This window comes from Salarias fasciatus, chromosome 11 (genome assembly GCF_902148845.1).
Source record: "Salarias fasciatus chromosome 11, fSalaFa1.1, whole genome shotgun sequence".
Classification (NCBI taxonomy): domain Eukaryota; kingdom Metazoa; phylum Chordata; class Actinopteri; order Blenniiformes; family Blenniidae; genus Salarias; species Salarias fasciatus.
Window position 1 is genome coordinate 32,846,479 of NC_043755.1, and position 17,312 is coordinate 32,863,790.

Below are 17,312 nucleotides of genomic sequence, written 5' to 3' on the forward strand. Positions count from 1 at the left end.
GAGGACACACAATTCAATCAGTTATTTTAAAAGAATATACATTACTTCTCTCTAAGTTGATGTTCTCTTTAAAATGAGCTGGTGAAATGAGTAAAAAAATTAGATTTGAAGCTCTTCAAATGTTTGTCTGGACATTTGAGGGACAGACATACGGCAATAAATCATAAGTGTTTCCACACTGAAAGCGTTATGCAGGTTAAAACCCCAGAAGTGTGTGTGACGCTGTGACCGATCACCTTCACCACCTTCACTTTCTCCAGAGTCAACAGGTCTGTCTCTGCGTGTTGTGTGTGCGCCACTTTGTTTCTTCCGCCTCACAAACAATCGTTGATTTATAAGATTACACATATTTACTCTGTAATCTGTGTGTGTGTGTGTGTGTGTGTGTGTGTGTGTGGTGTGTGTGTGTGTGTGTGTGTGTGAAAGCAAGCGAGGCAGCCGCACGACGCCAAGCCGAGGATATTTATCTTCTTGCAGTGAATTCCCAGAGTTTCTCTCTCTCTCTCTCTCTCTCTCTCTCTCTCTCCCTCCTCTCTCTCTCTCTCTCTCTCTCTCTCTCTCTCTCTCTCTCTCTCTCTCTCTCTCACTCCATCCTCCTTCAAAGGAGACCATTGAGAGAAAAGCAAACAGACATGGTGGGGGTAACACACACACACGCAGGTACACACTCATCCTTGCCAAGGGTGTGTTTGTGGGGGTAACTGATTCAGTGTGGATTTTGGATTTTTTGCAGTGTGTGTGTGTGTGTGTGTGTGTGTGTGTGTGTGTGTGTGTGTGTGTGTGTGTGTGTGTGTGTGCTCATGGTTATCCAGGTATGTTATGTGCTCGTGTGTGTGAAGGTCAGATCACAGCTCCCGGTGTGTTTGATGAGATCAGGGCGGATCAGGCTATCGCTGATAGCATCAGGCGGGGATTAGCCTCGCTGCTCGCCCAGCGCTCGCCGTCCGCCCGGCAGGGAGTTCAACCTGAGCTCGCCAAAGCTCCTTAGCTCCAAATTAGTGTCGTTTTCACCGGGACCACAACCAAAACCTTCACCTCGAACCTGGCCGCGTGTGTGTGTGTGTGTGTGTGTGTGTGTGTGTGTGTGTGCTGGTCTGGACTGCATCAAGTGTGTGGCTCAAGGTTAGGCGGAGGTAGACGGTGTGCGAGCAGGTTGTGTTTTTGTGTGTGTGTGTGTGTGTTTTATAAGTGAATATGTGCGTCTGTGTGAATGTTTTTCTTTCTTTCTTTTTTTTTTTTTTACTAAGATGAAGAAACTGTGTGTGTGTGTGTGTGTGTGTGTGTGTGTGTGCGCGGCTCTAATTTGTAGTCAGAATTTTCTGTTTTGTCTACCAAGATTGGACCGGCCTGTTCTTGTGTCTGACCACGAAGAGACAATGGAAGATTTACTTGTACACACACACACACACACACACACACACACACACACACACACACACACACACAGAAAGGACATTACATTATCTCTGCTTCTGTTTCTCTTTCTTGGACCTGAACTTCTTAACTTAATCAACCAAAGTCCTGAATCTGATTGCGGTGTGTGTGTCGACACACACCTGTAAGAGCAGACAGCACCTCTAGACACACCGCGAAGCCTGCGGTGTGAGAAACCTCGGCTCCTCTCTCTGTCCTCTCAGGGTGCATTTCTTCCCGTCACGCAGTGTCAGAATTGAAAATGAATGGCGCGACATGGTGAAGCAGGGCGGCGTGCACGTTTGGCACGTTCTCCTCTGGTATTCCAACCATTTTTCAGAAAATTACATTTAATTCTACATAATTTTTCGCCCTGTAACTGACACTCTTCTCAAAAGAGGCAGTTTTCTCGGTTAATGCATCACTGTCATGTGAGGAAGCGCTCAGACGGGGAGAGGAGCATCGGGCTGTGGTTCAAGCTCTGAGAGCTGCTCAACCTCCGTCATGAGACTGATTTAATCTGCCTTTGAGCAAAGCAGCTTTTGCTCCAAACACACCTGAACTGATCCGTAAAGTTCTGTCTGATGCTGGCGAATCTCATCTCAAAGGTTTGAATAGAGCAGCTGAATGTGCTCTGAATTTATTTATTGAATTTTGAATGTTCTTATTTCATTAGAATCAACTGATAAATTAACTTGGTTAGCCCAAAGAAACTGTGAGGAAAACATGTCATTTACATTAAAAGTGATCCAAGTATGAAGAGTGGACTGTAACAAGACCAGAAGAACAGAGACTATTTGATGATTTCTGACTGATAAATATTCAACCCCTTCCATTGATCTGACGGCTCCAGTTAAAGTGGAGACTTTTTTTTTTAAGTCCAGCTCCACAAAGCATTTGAACAGGTTGTGAAAACTTTCATCCCGTGAGCCAAAAAACTGTCAGGAGCGTCTTGACCACAAAGCGAAGCTTTGGAAACTGTAGAAATACAGTGAATGTCTTGGTGCTCGGTGCGGTTTCGGTTTCCAGGACTGTTCCTTCAGTATCTCGGCGTAGCTGAAATGTGAAGTGACTCTGACGGGCCGTGAATCTGTCAGCCGGCCTTCAGGCCCGATCGGGGAAACGTCTCCGAGCCGCTCGGCCTTATTGTTTGTCATGTCGAATCGAAACTCAAATTGAAGAAACATCGGGAGCAGATCTGCCAGGTTGAATCTGATCCTGCAGGAAAAACGGCCTGCTGGACGAACAGCTGGACACACATCTGTTTCTGCAGGGCCGACCGGCGGGGGTGTGTGTGTGTGTGTGCGTGCGTGCCTGCGCAGTGTTCTTATACATGATCATCTTTACAAATTTGCGTCGGCATGAATGCGTGTGGCTGTGCACGTGGTGCGTGTGCACGTGGCGCAGCCTGGGAGGTTAGTGTGAACTGCTAATGACAGGCCGTGCAGTGTGTGTGTACGTGTGTGCGTGTAATGAGTAGAGAGAAAGGTCCCGTGTGATTATAGGCCTCCTCGTAGGACCAGAGACTAAATATGGCTTCAGACTAAACACCGTCCCCTATGCACACACACACACACACACACGCACCTGCTCACACACGACTGCCGTCACACCACACCGCAGACCGCATACACACTGGCAACATGCAGCACGTATGAGGAGAAACTTCTGAAAATAACCCGGGGATATTTTGGTGATCAGACGGCGAACGGCAGTTATCTGGGTCCCGAGTGTTTCTGCGCTCCGTCACTGCCTGCAGGAGTAAATCTGACCTGCGAGTTCGCTTCTTCATGTCTGATTTGTAATTTCATCCTGATCCGATGCTGCAGCAGTTTATGTCCGTTTGAAGAGACGTTCATTAGATCTGACCGGAACAAGAATTTGTATCAGAAGAAATTTTTTTTCACATTAATATATATGATAAATTGACTTCTTTACCACAGAAGTTTAATGAAAAACAGGAGGAGAGATGTCAAAAATTCCTAGTGCAGTCAAAGATTTTCATAAGGAATCTCCCTCTGGGTTTAATAAAATGTTTTCTTTTTTAAGATGAACATGAGAAGTGGCCCGTTTGATTGACAGGTGTAGCTTTCTAATTGATCAATGACATCAGGTGGGGTTTCATCGCCGTGGCCTGAATGAAGACAGTCCGCACCGTTTGGGAGCAGGTGTGTAAAAACAGATCAGCGCTGTAATTCTGTTATCATCGGTGTGTTCTGCTGCTTGACGACGTCGGGCTGCTTCTCGTCGGCCCGGGTGTGAGGAAATGCGAGTGAAGCAGGCGTGTCCGCCGGTTTCCCTGCACCGCTGAACCCTGCGACGGGCCACTGCAGCTCATATATATATTTTGGCTTTTGAGGATAGTTTAACACACACACACACACACACACACACACTCGTGCACACACGTACGCACGCTGCATGTGCAGCTGTTCAGGCAAAACAGGCCCTTGGGTGAAGTCACATCACATGCTATTAATACACTAATGCTAATAGTGTGTGTCGTACAGGTATGCACTTTCTTTGGTGTGTGTGTGTCTGTGTGTAAGCGTGCACGTGTGTGTGCGCGCCAGCATGTCATTGTGAATTGATTTAAGCGCTATGCCTGGGGGTTTGAGTGTGTCAGTGTGATCTGTTTGAACTTTGACCCGGACCACACTCCCAACCAGCTGTATCTGCCCTCTTTATGAGGTGTGTGAGTTTGCTAGTGTGCACGTGTACATGTGTGTGTGTGTGTGTGTCTGTGTGTGTGTGTGTGATTCCTCTTTCGCCCTTCCAGTTTCCCTTCACCTGGTCTGACCTCAGACGGTTTGAGGTCACATCCAGATGTTTCCAGCTGTTCTTGTTTGAAATGTTTGTCATTAAATAAGTGTGTAGAATTAAATTTGCCCCCCCCCCAATGATTTATTGCATCGATCCAACTTTTTTCTGGATTATTTACTCCCTGGACTGCGAGTTTCACTCACTGCCTTCACTTGACTCCAGCATCAGGGTGTGATTTCCAGCGGACGGTCCGGGACCAGTTTGAACCAGAAGCGTGATGCAGCTGAACCCATCAAATAAATGACTTTCAGACGCTGATGTATTCGGTTAGCCGTGGATTCCAGACAGAAAAGGCTGTGAAATTTGATAAATCCTCCGAGAAACTTAAAGGAAGGATGTTTTTTCTAAGGATGTTGAGAAAAAAAATCCTCTTTCCTTCAAGTTTCTGGTGTTTTTTTAACACCTTTGTTGCATCATTTTCATATTTTGTGCCAAACTGGAGCATAACTGTGTGAAGGGATCATATTTTCGCATCGTACACATGCTTTTCATTAGTCTGAGACAGACATGAGAACTTGGGTGAAGTTGATATGGAATTTCACGGTTTTGGCTGTGAGGAATTCACAGGTTGCGCTGAGCAGTAACATCAGAGGACAGACTTTACAGAATGGTCAGCCGGTCGTAGTTCATCTGAAAGTCGATTGTCCGTGTTGCAAACATATACAAATCATCTGCGGTCGTTTTTTATCCGTCAGATCACTCAGGGGTTCTGAGGAAACAAGCTCAACTTTAATGCAGTAGTCAGAGAATTAGATTATTATTAAAACCACTCGGCACAATAATGGTGCTCAGAGACCCTGAAAACACAACTTTTCCAAAACGCTACGTTTCCGTGAACATGGTGGAAAATACAACTTTCTGAAATGCTGCTGCTACAGTAAGAATATCAATCCGACCCGGTCGTCTGGCCGTACAAATGTTTGTTTGTAGGTTAATGATCTCTGAGGCGTGTGTGTGTGTGTGTGTGGTTTCATTGCAGAAACACCTCCTGGTCTGGTGTACTGACGACACGCTTTTCAATGTTTCTGCTGTTTTCGCGTAAATGTGAAACTTGAACGCATAAACGCTGAGGTTTCACTTCAGGTATTGAAGTGTAAATGGGGCTTTAGAGGTTACCTGCGAATTCATAATTTCTGGAAGGAGATCTTAAACACTTCCACCACATGAATCGAGCGCGCGTTTTTATTGGATTCAACTCAGGAGACAACATTTTGGAAAAATTACGTTACAAATGAGGACGGCAATATATCGCAGCAGCTGTCTGGGACATCGGTCACATTTGCATGATGTTTTGTTATTTGGAGTTTGTTATTCAGTGAAATAAGTCAGAATTAAAGTAATCTCCAAATCAAGGTTTACATGGAAAACATTTTTTTTATTTAAATTCTGAAAAAGTTCCAAATTTTTCCATCCTTCCAACTCTTTTCTTTACATCTATTTCTTCTAATGCTCATATTAAAAGTAAAGTTTAATTCACAATAGTCATTTTCATTTGGAATTAGTTTACAAGAACATTTTGATTTTTTATTTAATTATTTATTTTTTATTCTGAATTAAAGGGAATTAAAACTCTCATGTAAACGCAGCCAGTAACGTGTAAACGAGAAACTTTTCTGAATCGAAAACAGAAAAACGATGCGTCTTCACTAAAAAAGTCGTCTCGTAAACGAGGCCTTCGGTTTGTGCGTCGATAATCTGGATATTTCTGGTTAAACGTTCTGATCACAGCTGAGCTCTGCTGTTCTGCCTCCACTCACCCGTCCAGCTGGACCCAGCAGACCTCATTATTTCAGCGCTGGGTGGGCCTGAACCTGCCCTGCGAGTGTGTGTGTGTGTGATTGTGTGCTGGAGGTCAGTGTGGAACCTGTGCAGGTCAGCTCCCACTGCTCGGGGCCGGCGGCGGCGGCCCGGGACCCGGCCCGGGTGTTAATCCCTGGTTGGGTGTCACTGCGGTGGGTCGGGCTCTGTAATTTGGTCCCCTGCTCTTGGTGGGGCCTCAGGACCACCCAGCTCACCGGAGCTGCTCTCAGCGCTGAAGACTGAGAGAACGGGGTGTGGAAGTTCAGGGCTTTATACATACTTCCACGTTGACCTTGTGAGTGTCGGCAGGCGTCCTGCTTGTTCACGCATACGGCTCCAGTGTTACACCAGTCTGCTTTCAACTACAGTACTGTCCAAGAAGGGCTCAAATCCAGAAACTAAAGGGTTCAGGAAAAGTGTGAATCTGGAGTCACTGAGTTCCAGTCCTACGCTGATCTACATACATGAGAGAACAGGTGAGTGACTGCAGTAAGAGAGCCAAAGATTGGAAGAAGTTGCAGTTTGAACACGTTTGCTTTCACCCACATGCAGGCAAAACGTTGGAGTGCTCCAAAAAGAAAGTCCGATATGCTGCAGCTTCCTCTCGACGTGGCCGTGAGCTCCATCTCTTAACTGAGTCAATCCGAGAAAAAAAAAAGCTGCCAGTGATCAGTAAACCCTGTACTGCCGAAACAAACTACCTGGAATGATCACCGTGTGATCTGGTGGTGTTTTATTCCATCTGCCTTTTCTGTGCAAGATTTCTACGACTGACTTCGACCTCCAGTGTAGGAAACCTGCGCTGTCCGGTGTGAAAACCCGCCGAGTCGTCATTGTAAGGTGCCTTAACCTTCTGCCGGCTCCTGAATAAACTCTGACTTTCAGGATCGAGCTTATTGGAAATGGAAATGTGCCTGTTTTTGCTTGTTTTTGCTGCATATCGGGTTTCGTCCAGACGGTGGTGTGTTTTTGCTGGTATCGGCCCGTACTTCAGACTCGCAGGGTGACATGTTCATCATGGATTTGGGGGGGGAGTGATGGAGGGGAGAGGAGAGTGATGGAGTTGGATTGAGTGAGGAGAGTTCTCTCACACTCAACCTATCAGTGCAGAATAAAGCTCTTTGTTCCTGACCGTGTGAACACGCGTCAAAGAAAAGCAGACTGCCTCCCTCTCTCTCTTTAGCTCTAGCTCTCTCGCCCTCTCGCTCTCTCTCTCTCTCGCTCTGTCCCAAGAAACACAGCGGCTGAGCAGACTCTTTGACGGAGCGGGACAGCCTCATAAATCACCGGCGGTGTTTGAGCAGCGGTCGCGCTGCTGAACGACGGCCTGTTAAAGCATCACTGACAGCCTTGATTGCAGAAGAGGTCAAAGAAGTTGATTTTGAACACACGCCTTTTTCACTGCTTGGATTTTTTTACACTCGAAGCTTTTGACACTCGCCAAACCTCGACCAGATCACCTCGACGAGACCTCAGGATTTTTGGGGGGAACATCATGGAATTCAACAGTTGTTATCAATAAATACTGAAGAGATATTTTTCATTCCTTTAAGCTGCGCAGCTCTGAGCAGGTCGAGCCTGCAGCAGTTACTGTCTTGAGGTTAAAGGAATGAAGAGAGGAAATGATTCCTCCTCATTCAGGCCGTCCCACACAGAGCCGACTCCACACACTGGGAGCAGTGTGCCACCGGGGCGCAGTCGGGGGTCAAGGGTCGCGCTCAGGGACCCACAGTGGTAACTTGTCAGCAGTTTGAGCCAGCCTCCAAACACAAGCTCGCTTCTCTAGCCTCGAGGCGACCGCTGCCCCCCACCCCACACAAAACCAGCCCTAATGAGTTTTCTAAACTATCAAAGGAAGTCCTGGAAGGAATAATATTGACTTGAACTTAACTTTATTTCTCCAGAATCACTCAGGAACACATGGAGCCCGAAAGGCCGACTCTCAGTCGCAGGGTTTGTGGCTCGTCCGTCTCAGTGAACTGATAATTTTTCAGAATATGAATCGATTTCACATCATTTCAGCTTGTTACGATAATGCAAAACTATTCCTGAAATCTATTGATTTGCCTTTTCTCATTTCAGTCTTTTTCCAGGTGATCAGTGTTGTTTCAGACTGAGGCAGAGCCGTGGTTTTTTCAGTCTTTTTTATATCAATCCTTCAGTTATTTGGTGTTTCTCAGCGAGCAGTCCACACGTTGTTCACTCCTCTCCATTCTCCGTACGTTAGATTAGCAGACTGGGCTGAAATGAAGAGTGGAACTCAGAGAAAGTTCCCGTTTTCATCTTCTGTCTCTCCCTGAGCAGCTTATCCTCTCCTTTCTTTATTTTTTTCAGGACTCCCTCGCTCTTATCAGCCTCTCGACTCTCTCCTCCTCGCTTATCAGTGGAAGTGTAGACAGACGGCGTTATCGCCATTGTGTGTGTGTGTGCTTGTTTTGACCTCCGACAATAGCGGTTACTGTCTGCCTGTCTTCCTATCCGCCCATCAGCCTCTGGGAGAATAGATGCTGATCACTCCATCTCCTCCAGATCGTTCTGTCTCCGCCGTCCGCCGCTTGTTTGTGTCTCTCTGGATTTCTCATTCAGTCGCCCAGATGTTGACTTCTGCGTCTTTCCTCCCAGGATATGCTGAGGACAGTCTGAAGCTGAATTCCTGGCTCGAGTTTCTGCTTCGATTGCCTCTTTTAACCTTCAATGCTAATTAATTTTTTTTTGTCACCTTCGCTTCCTTCGTCTTTATTGTTCTTGATAAAGTGAATCTGAAACCTGACTGAGTCTCAGTTAAAGGCGATATTATGAATGGATCTCATGTTGTTAACATCTACCCACATCCATCCAGCCATACAGCTATTTTCTGTTCCAGTTTTAAGGGACGACTCTTGATTCCAGCTGACCCAGAGGGTGAAATACTCCAAAACACAAACCACCGTGCAGAATAGTGTTCACTCCTAATGTAACTCTACTTCATCTCGTGAGCAGGCGTTTGAACGCTGGAGCACTCAAAGAAAATCCAGGCTACTGTGGATGGAGCAACAGTCATACCAAGTTGTGCTTAAACCTTTCCCAGAAATGGAGTTTTCTAAAAGAAGAGAGGTGACAAAATGGACTGAGTGCCAAATCTCTGCTTTTTTTGCTGCTTGATGAAAGGCTGTATTCTGAAAGTGCTTTCACTAAATAAACAATATCAAAATAAATAAAAGAAACTGTGGATTCCACCATGTGGCGCAGTCAATAGATCAACTATATGGTCACCAAACAGGCTGCTGAGGCTCAAAGTGCATCTTCCTTATAGGAGCATCTTCATGGACACGTTTGCCGTTGAGCGTTTCTCCGTGCAGCAGCAGCGTCTGGAACAGTCTTATCTTCACACTTTGCTTCCACTGCTTCAGTCGGACAGGCCTGAGGGTTTGAACATCACTGTCACTGAATAGAGTCTCGATCTAGGAGATCCTGACCGCACTTCTCAAACAGTCCGTGCGTGCGCGTGCGTGTGTGTGCAGGTGTTTGGCAGTAGATGTCAGGCCTTGCTGCAGCGCGTTTCTCCTCGCTGAACAGTGACTGTGTTGCGCTGCGTTCATTCATTACCGAGGAAATGTGGCTCTGCGTTAATGAAAACACGTTTGTTATTACTGTGTTGAACAGATGTTAATAGAAACGTGTGTGTGTGTGTGTGTGTGTGTGTGTGTGTTTAAGACATCCAGACTGTGTGTTCTGAGCCTGTGTATGTAACTGTATCCATTTGTGTGTGTGTGTATCTATTAGTCATCTCGCATGAGGAGGAAATGGAGTGTGTGTTTCCAGCCGTCGTTCTAATTGGTGCTTTAATTAGGACACGGAAACCCTGTTCCTGAACACACACACACACACACACACACACACACACACACACACACACACACACACACACACACACACACACACACACACACACAGTATCTAACACATTCATTTGACCCCATCTTGAACCTTTTTCAGTTTTCCTTTTTCTCGTTTGGCTCCATGTTCTTTACTTTCTCCCATCATGCTTTGCTCTTTTATGTAAGGATGTTAGCGTTTTCCTTCTGTCCTTCTGACATTCATGTCTTTCTTTTTTCATTTTCCTCATTTACAGATGACAGCTTGTTTGTACAGTCGTTCATACATGCCCTGTGGGGGGTCCCCGTTCCCCCTGTGACCCCCCCGATGTGTCACCATCAGAGAAAGTGTGTGTGTGTGTGTGTGTGTGTGTGTGTGTGTGTGTGTGTGTGTGTGTGTGTGTGTGTGTGTGTGTGTGTGTGTGTGTGTGTGTGTTCTGGAGCACTTCCACGCTGTTTGTTGTGGCTAACTGAACAAGAAACTTCTAATCTGTGGATTTGCACACAAACACACGCGACACACTGCGTTTTGTTCAGGCTGGGCTCAGTTTGAACTTCAGAGACAAACAGTGTGCCTTGACGTTTTGGATCATTTGGTTCTTTATCGATCGGAACTTTCCAAAGATTCAGTTTAAAAAAAAAATCATGAAATACTGAAAGTTTTTACATCCTCCTGAACCACAAGTAACATAATCCAGTAAAACTGTGGATGGATTGAAGAAATAGTGTAAATAAACTAAGAGTAAAGTTTTTTTTTTGTTTTGTTTTTGGAGTCGTCTGGATAATGATTCCTCTGACTTTAAAGCTTCTCTCTGAACCGCCGTTCACGCCACATTTCTTTTTGAAGGTGATGCTTGAAGGTCGTGCCGGTCCAGAAAAGGACGGCTCCACAAAGCGGCGCCTTGTCGTTGGGATGTAGAGCAGGTTTTAGAGGCTGAGATGCAGCAGAATGTCCCTCTTATGTGTCCTGAATGGAGTCCAGATCCCACTGCAGACCCGCCAGGAGCTCCTGACCTGCTGCTCCGACTGCAGGTTGTTTAAGGTCAGCAGCAGTTCATTCACTGGCGCACCACTTCAAACCACTGCGGGAGTGTGTGTGTGTGTGTGTGTGTGTGTGTGTGTGTGAGGAAGCGAGGTCCTTCTCTTAAAGTGTATGCATTGCTCTGTATGAAGCATCATGTTGTCACGTGTGTGTTTGTCATTGTGTGTGTGAGACAGTTTGCGCCTGCCAGCACACGTGCCACATGATGTGTGTGTTCTCATATGTGAAGCTTGTGTGTATCTCTGTGCTAAGCTGAAGGTGCCTTTGTGTCCTCTCAGCTGGCATCAATCAGTGTGTGTGTGCGCTTGCGTGTGTGCACGTATGTAAGCCGTGCGGCTGCCAACAATGGATCCCTTCACTGGACCGGGAGCTTTTTGTCAATATGCACACAGATTCACACACTTTCAGAGACACTGAGGGGGGTGTTTGGGTTTCTGGGGTCGTGTGTGTGGGTTTAGAGGGATGAAGTGTGTTGTGTGGAGAAAGTCCTGCGTGTGGGAACCAGAGAATCATGTACGAGGACATTTTAAAGCAGCGGTTAAAGCATTAAAATTGGCTTTTTTTTGAGACTGTCAGTAATTGTTCATTTTTGTGAGAATATCACGATTTTCATCAGGACATCAGGACACTTCACCACAATAGAGAACAACTTAGAAGTTTGAATTTAAAGGTTTTATGGTGCCATTTCACTGGTCCAGCCCCTGAACTAAAATCATTTTGACACTCTGTTTTAAAGAATCTCATCTGTTTGTCCTGTAATTGGAAAGAACAAGCATATCAACCACCCAGCTTGCTGGAATTATACTTAAATAAACTTTAAATTACAAATATAGTCAGTTATTTTCATTCACTGTCATGTAAGACACTAACAAGTGTTCAGGCACAGTTTGACTGAGAGCATTAAGACTTTTGGGCCGAGTGGCTTCGTGATGCCAATGAAAGACACACTTGATTCTCTCTGCCATGAATATCGACCTACAGCTGAAAAACGATAAATCGATGGCTGATCGATGCAGTGTTTTGCATTTCCTGCAGTAAAGAAGTAAACACAGCTGAGCTGCACCTGGAAACCAACACTTTATTTCTCGTGGTGCCGTCCGTTATGGAGCGGCGCTCGCCTCCGGGGTGTTGGTGACCGACCACATGCCACTCTTGACTGGAGCCCTGTTTTTGACGAGAATAACAGCGTCTTTAATTTCACCAGTCAACACTGTAGTTCAGGGTTATTGTTGATTTTTTGTCTCTCAACTGAACCGTGGTATCCGTCGCTGAATTCGATCTGTAGAACTATGGAATTAACACCGAGTGTAATGACTTCCTGCTCTTCAATTTCTTTTTGACTGCTTGTCTTTTGTGTGTCTTTGGGTACAAAGTGGAAGACCGCAGTGCAAAGACCAACCTCTGATCTGACAGAGACCATAAGAAAACCAAAGGTTCTGGACAGTATCAGGGCCAAGGTGTGAATCGTAAACTTAATTGATGAAGGTTTCTCATCACTTTGATTTCAAGTATTTCCTTCTTTTCCTTGTAAAGCTTTGGACGGTTTCCCAGGTCTGTTACTCTTCGTTAAAATCTGGAAATGAAATATCGACAGCATCAAGGCCTTAAATTTCAAATATCCCCGACGCTACATGCATATGGACGGAGCGTTTTGCCTTCTGCATTCATTACGTGTCTGATGTGGTCGTCGTTTCTGGATACGTGGCGAGCAGAGTAACAGCAGAGTCGACCTGCGGAAGCAGTGCAGTGCAGTGAAGGAAATGTGTGTTTGAAGGCTCCACAAGTCCCACTTCTCAATCACGATCAAAAATCAGCCCGTTCCTCTCTTTGCTCGTCCAACACAAACAGCAGCGGTCCGACATGCAGGTGGAAGGACAGACGCCGTCTTGCTGCTTCGCACTCGGCGAAGCTCCCGCCGAAAACTGGAAGCCGGTTTGAGGTTTGCTCTCAATCAGTCACTCTCTCTTTCAAGCAGGGTCATAAATGTGAGTGTGTGTGACTTCCCGGCGATGTGTGAGTGACATGGCGCCCGCCGCTGACCCGGGGGATGAATGAGAGCCGGGGACGTTCAGGGGGTTACCCGGGAAACCGGTCGGAGTTTTACCTGAGTGTTTACACTGCGGGCGACTCCTAGAGGAGGCTCCCGTCCCCCGTACCTGTGTGTTTGTAGTTTAGTGTTACGCAAATCAAAACGAGCTTACTTTGGCAATTGCTGCTTCGCCCTGGGGCACGCACACACACACACACACACACACACACACACACACACACACACACTTTCTCACACACCTTCTCCGTCTTCCATCTCTGTTTTCACAGGATCAAATGTCGAGCGCTGGATCCATTTGTCAAACAAACTGCAGGCGCACGTTGGCACTCAGGCCTGCAGATCACTCATTTATCTGAATACACACTCGTCCATTAGCCCCAGATCTGCTTTCACCTCTCTCGCTCTCTCTCTCTCTCTCTCTCTCTCTCTCTCTCTCATCCCCTCACTACGTAACCTGTTTCCCTCCGTCTCTCCGTCCGGCCTGTCCTTTCTTGTTGTCTTCATTTTCATCCGTCATGCTCTGTCTTCACCTGTTCACGCCTCTTATCTCCACCCCTCCGCGGTTTCAGTGATGGAGGGACGGAGGGATTGACCCCTGGCTGGAGGTCAGAGTTCACACAGTCCCGCCGCTCCTCGTTCATGCGTTCACTCGCTTTCTGTTGTGCGCGGTGTGTTTCAGTAAACGCAGGAGGGACATGAGCTCCACTGACGCCGTTTCTGTCTCATCCCGTCATCGTTTCTCCTCCAGTGGTTCAGTTTTGTTGGAGTTGATGAAAATCCTCTGAGGTCGACAGTCAAAGTGTTGTTTAGTTTAACTGGACTGAGTTATGTTCTTCTAGTTTATTATTCCGCTGGTGAAGGAAGCAGATCTGTAGTAAACAGCTGTGAAATGGATTTCCACTGCGTAGCATTCCCGTAGTTTTCCTCTGAAGGGGGAACGTTTCCAGATCTCTTCGCTCGAGGAGTCAATTTGAAAAGCGAGAGTTTGGCGTCGTGGCGTTCATGTGGCCGCTCCTCTCCTCCAGGTGATGGCTCTGGCCGAGGCGGCGGAGGAGAACCGGGCGCAGCTGGAGGAGGCCTTCGTCCGCCTGCGCAGCGCCACACACCTGCTGGTGCTGCTGCTGTCGCTGTGGCAGGGCCTGACCCCCGACCAGACCGCCATCCTGGAGGCCACGCTGCTGCCGCTGCTGCAGGACACGCCGCAGCTGGTACGCACACACACACACGCATGCACACACACACACACACAGGCATGCACGCACGCACGCATGGGAGGCCATTAACGTGTCAGTGTCCGTCCATCCATCTGCAGCCGCTCGGTAAACACAGTCCCGGCTTAAACACACACTCTGAAAACTTTTAAAATACATTAAGGACCTCTGGTCCCCGAGGGATACACACACACTCAATCACACACTCCACTCTCCACCGCTCAGCGCTCACCTGTCAGCTCTGTGTTGAGTGTGTGTTCTGTGGTCCCTGTTTATAATGTGAGCCATAAAACTGTGAGTGTGTGTGAATAGACATTGAGTACACGTGTACACACACACACACACACACACACACACACACACACACACGGAAGAGGTGAAGGTCACGATAAGCTCCGGCCTGACGGGATGGCGTGTTGCTCTTTTAGTAGCCTCTGACTCAGACGTCCAGCTGAATGTGTGTGTGTGTGTCGCTGTGTGTTTTTGTGCATGTGTGTGTGTTGTTCCCGTTGCAGGGGACTCAGCTCAGCGCAAAGCGCTGTGTTGACGGAGCTTCTGCTTTTTCTGCAGCCGCACCGTGAAAGATTTCTCACCCCACAGAGACCCAGCGTACCTGTGTGTGTGTGTGTGTGTGTGTGTGTGTGTGTGTGTGTGTGTGTGTGTGTGTGTGTGTGTGTGTGTTTGTGTGTGTGTTCTCATATTTCTATCCTTGTTGGGGCCAAATGTCCCCACAAGGATAGCAAAACGTGGAACGACGTGCCTTGTGGGGACCTTTTTCCGGTCCTAAGTAGGAGAAACAGTGTTTTCTTGACCATGTTGTTGTTACTGAAAAAAGTAAAAGTGCAAAAACATTTATTTAGGGTTAGGCTTTATTGTGGTGTGGGTTAGGGTTAGGGTAAGGGTCAGGGTTAGGGGCTAGACATGAATGGGAGTCAATGGAAGGTCCCCACAAGGATAGAAATACGAGACTGTGTGTGTGTGTGTGTGTGTGTGTGTGTGTGTGTGTGTGTGTGTGTGTGTGTGTGTGTGTGTGTGTGTTAGTTTTTCCATAGCCCTGATCAATCCCCTGAACCTCTTATTACCAGAAAGTCTATTTACAGCCTTCTCTGACACATCGACATTATATTCACACACACACACACACACACACACACACACACACACACACACACACACACACACGTGGACAGAAATAGGCTGAGGAGGTCAGTTGATGAGCCTCGAGGGACTGTGTGTGTGTGTGTGTGTGTGTTGTTTTTAATGGGATTATTGGCGTTAGGTGAATTAGCAGTAATCAGGGTTGCGCCCAGCAGGGGGTCTGAGGCTCTATTTCCAGAACACACACCCGGTTCTCCAGCGCTGCTGCCTGCAGACAGAGAGACGTGATGAGGCAGTTTTCCTTTCACTTCATGAGCGCTGGATATATCTGGCTGTGCTCGCTTGGGCTGGCGATATTTCTGGCCACAGTACCTGCAATAATTATTCCTTGAAAGAAAACAGTGAAGCAAGGAATCTTTTTTTTCATATAATTAAAAAAAACCACACAATGTAATCCAGAGTTTTACTTTGAAAGGATCCCCTGTTTAGTGTGAGTGAATTCTTTGCATGTCTTAGTTGATGTGCCTGGTCACACACTTCCTCTTGACCCCTGACCTGCTCTCTGACCTCTCAGGTGGGGTCATTCCAGGTGGGTGCCAGTCTCTCGCTCTCTCTCTGCCTCAGAGAGATGAATCCCAAGAATGAAGTTAAAGAGGAGAATAGAGGAGAAGGGCCGGATTAACAGAGTGAGAGAAGGGTTGAAGGGCTGAGGAGGAGGAGGAGAAGGAGGAGGAGGAGGAGGAGGAGGAGGAGGAGGAGGAGTCCAGCTCCACTTATCAGAGCTACGATGGAATTATAATGAAGCTTTGTTTTGTTTTTAATTTAACAGTCAACTTCTGAGACATTGAACATCGACGTTTTAAATTTTATAACGCAGAAGCACAAAATGCCTTCATTGTCTTTCTACTTTCAAGTCATATTTAAAAAGAGCACGAACTTTAAATAAACCGTTGGAGAAACGTTTTATCAAGGCGCTGGTGCGTCCTGGACCGGCCACCAGTCCAACCTGGAGACACAGACACTCGTGATCACACCAGACAGGTTTCAGGGCTCGAGTTTGTCCTGAAGCCAGAGGGGCGCCAGGAGAACATGCAAACCCCACAGAGAAATGCCCGACAAGCCAAGACTGGAAGTCTCTGTGAGCCAATTAGCTTAATCCGCAATAAATCAACAGAATGACGGGGTATCAAAACAGACGGAGACTCGGGGGACTAAATACAGGCTGAGGTTAACCGGCCTGTCAGAAACCGCCTGTAAATATTGAGGAACAGTTTCAGAAAAATGCTGCTCAAGGTGAAGCTGTGAAGACTTTGAGGACTCGGCCGTGCCTGATGGCAGCTCCTCCACATGCCTGTGGTTTGCAGTGCAGAACCAGGCCTGTTCAGAGCCGGGCTGCCTCGGGACCTGCACATCCTCAGCATTCTGGATGTTTCTCTGGATCCCCTGCGTCGGTTCTCCTCATGTTCTCCAGTCTGGCCGGACGGAGGCAGACGGACCGGCGTCCCATCAGACACATCTGCTGCTTGAAACGTGGGAACATTGAATAATGCAGGACGCCAGACGACGTCAGGCCTGCAGGACATCTGTCACTTTGTTGGGACCATGTGATCTTCTCCCCGTTACACACACTCTCAGTCTAAACAAAAATTAGTTTTATATGAATGAAAAGAAAAGCAGATGGCGATGGGACATCTCATCGACTGTCTTCCAGCCTTTCTCACACCTCCCTTCCTTTTTTCCTCCTCCTCTCATTTAGTCTTTTCCCTTTCTTCATCTCACTTCTTTTTCTTTCTGTTCTCTCCATTTTTCCCTTTTTGATTAACTCTGGTTCATCTTTACGGTTTGCGTGTGTCTTCTCCTCCCTCTTCCTCTCTCCATCCAACATTTTAACTGATCATTTCCCTCATACTTTTTCTTTCTTTTCCCAGTCTGTCCTCTTTAAAAGAAGTTTTTTTTTTTTTTTTGTACTTGACATGAGAGACTCTTGTATCATTCAAATCTTTTTTTCTTCTTTTGCCCAT

At 46.8% G+C, this 17,312-nt stretch overlaps 1 protein-coding gene across 2 annotated transcripts in view; it reads left to right on the forward strand.

Moving 5' to 3' along the window:
* The window catches only part of bbs9 (Bardet-Biedl syndrome 9), a 160,471-nt gene that overhangs the window by 76,224 nt on the left and 66,935 nt on the right, over nucleotides 1-17,312 (forward strand). For both annotated transcript variants that reach the window (XM_030102972.1, XM_030102973.1), the window contains one exon: nucleotides 14,008-14,190. In XM_030102972.1, coding sequence (XP_029958832.1) covers nucleotides 14,008-14,190 — 183 coding nt within the window. The remainder of the gene's footprint in view (nucleotides 1-14,007; nucleotides 14,191-17,312) is intronic.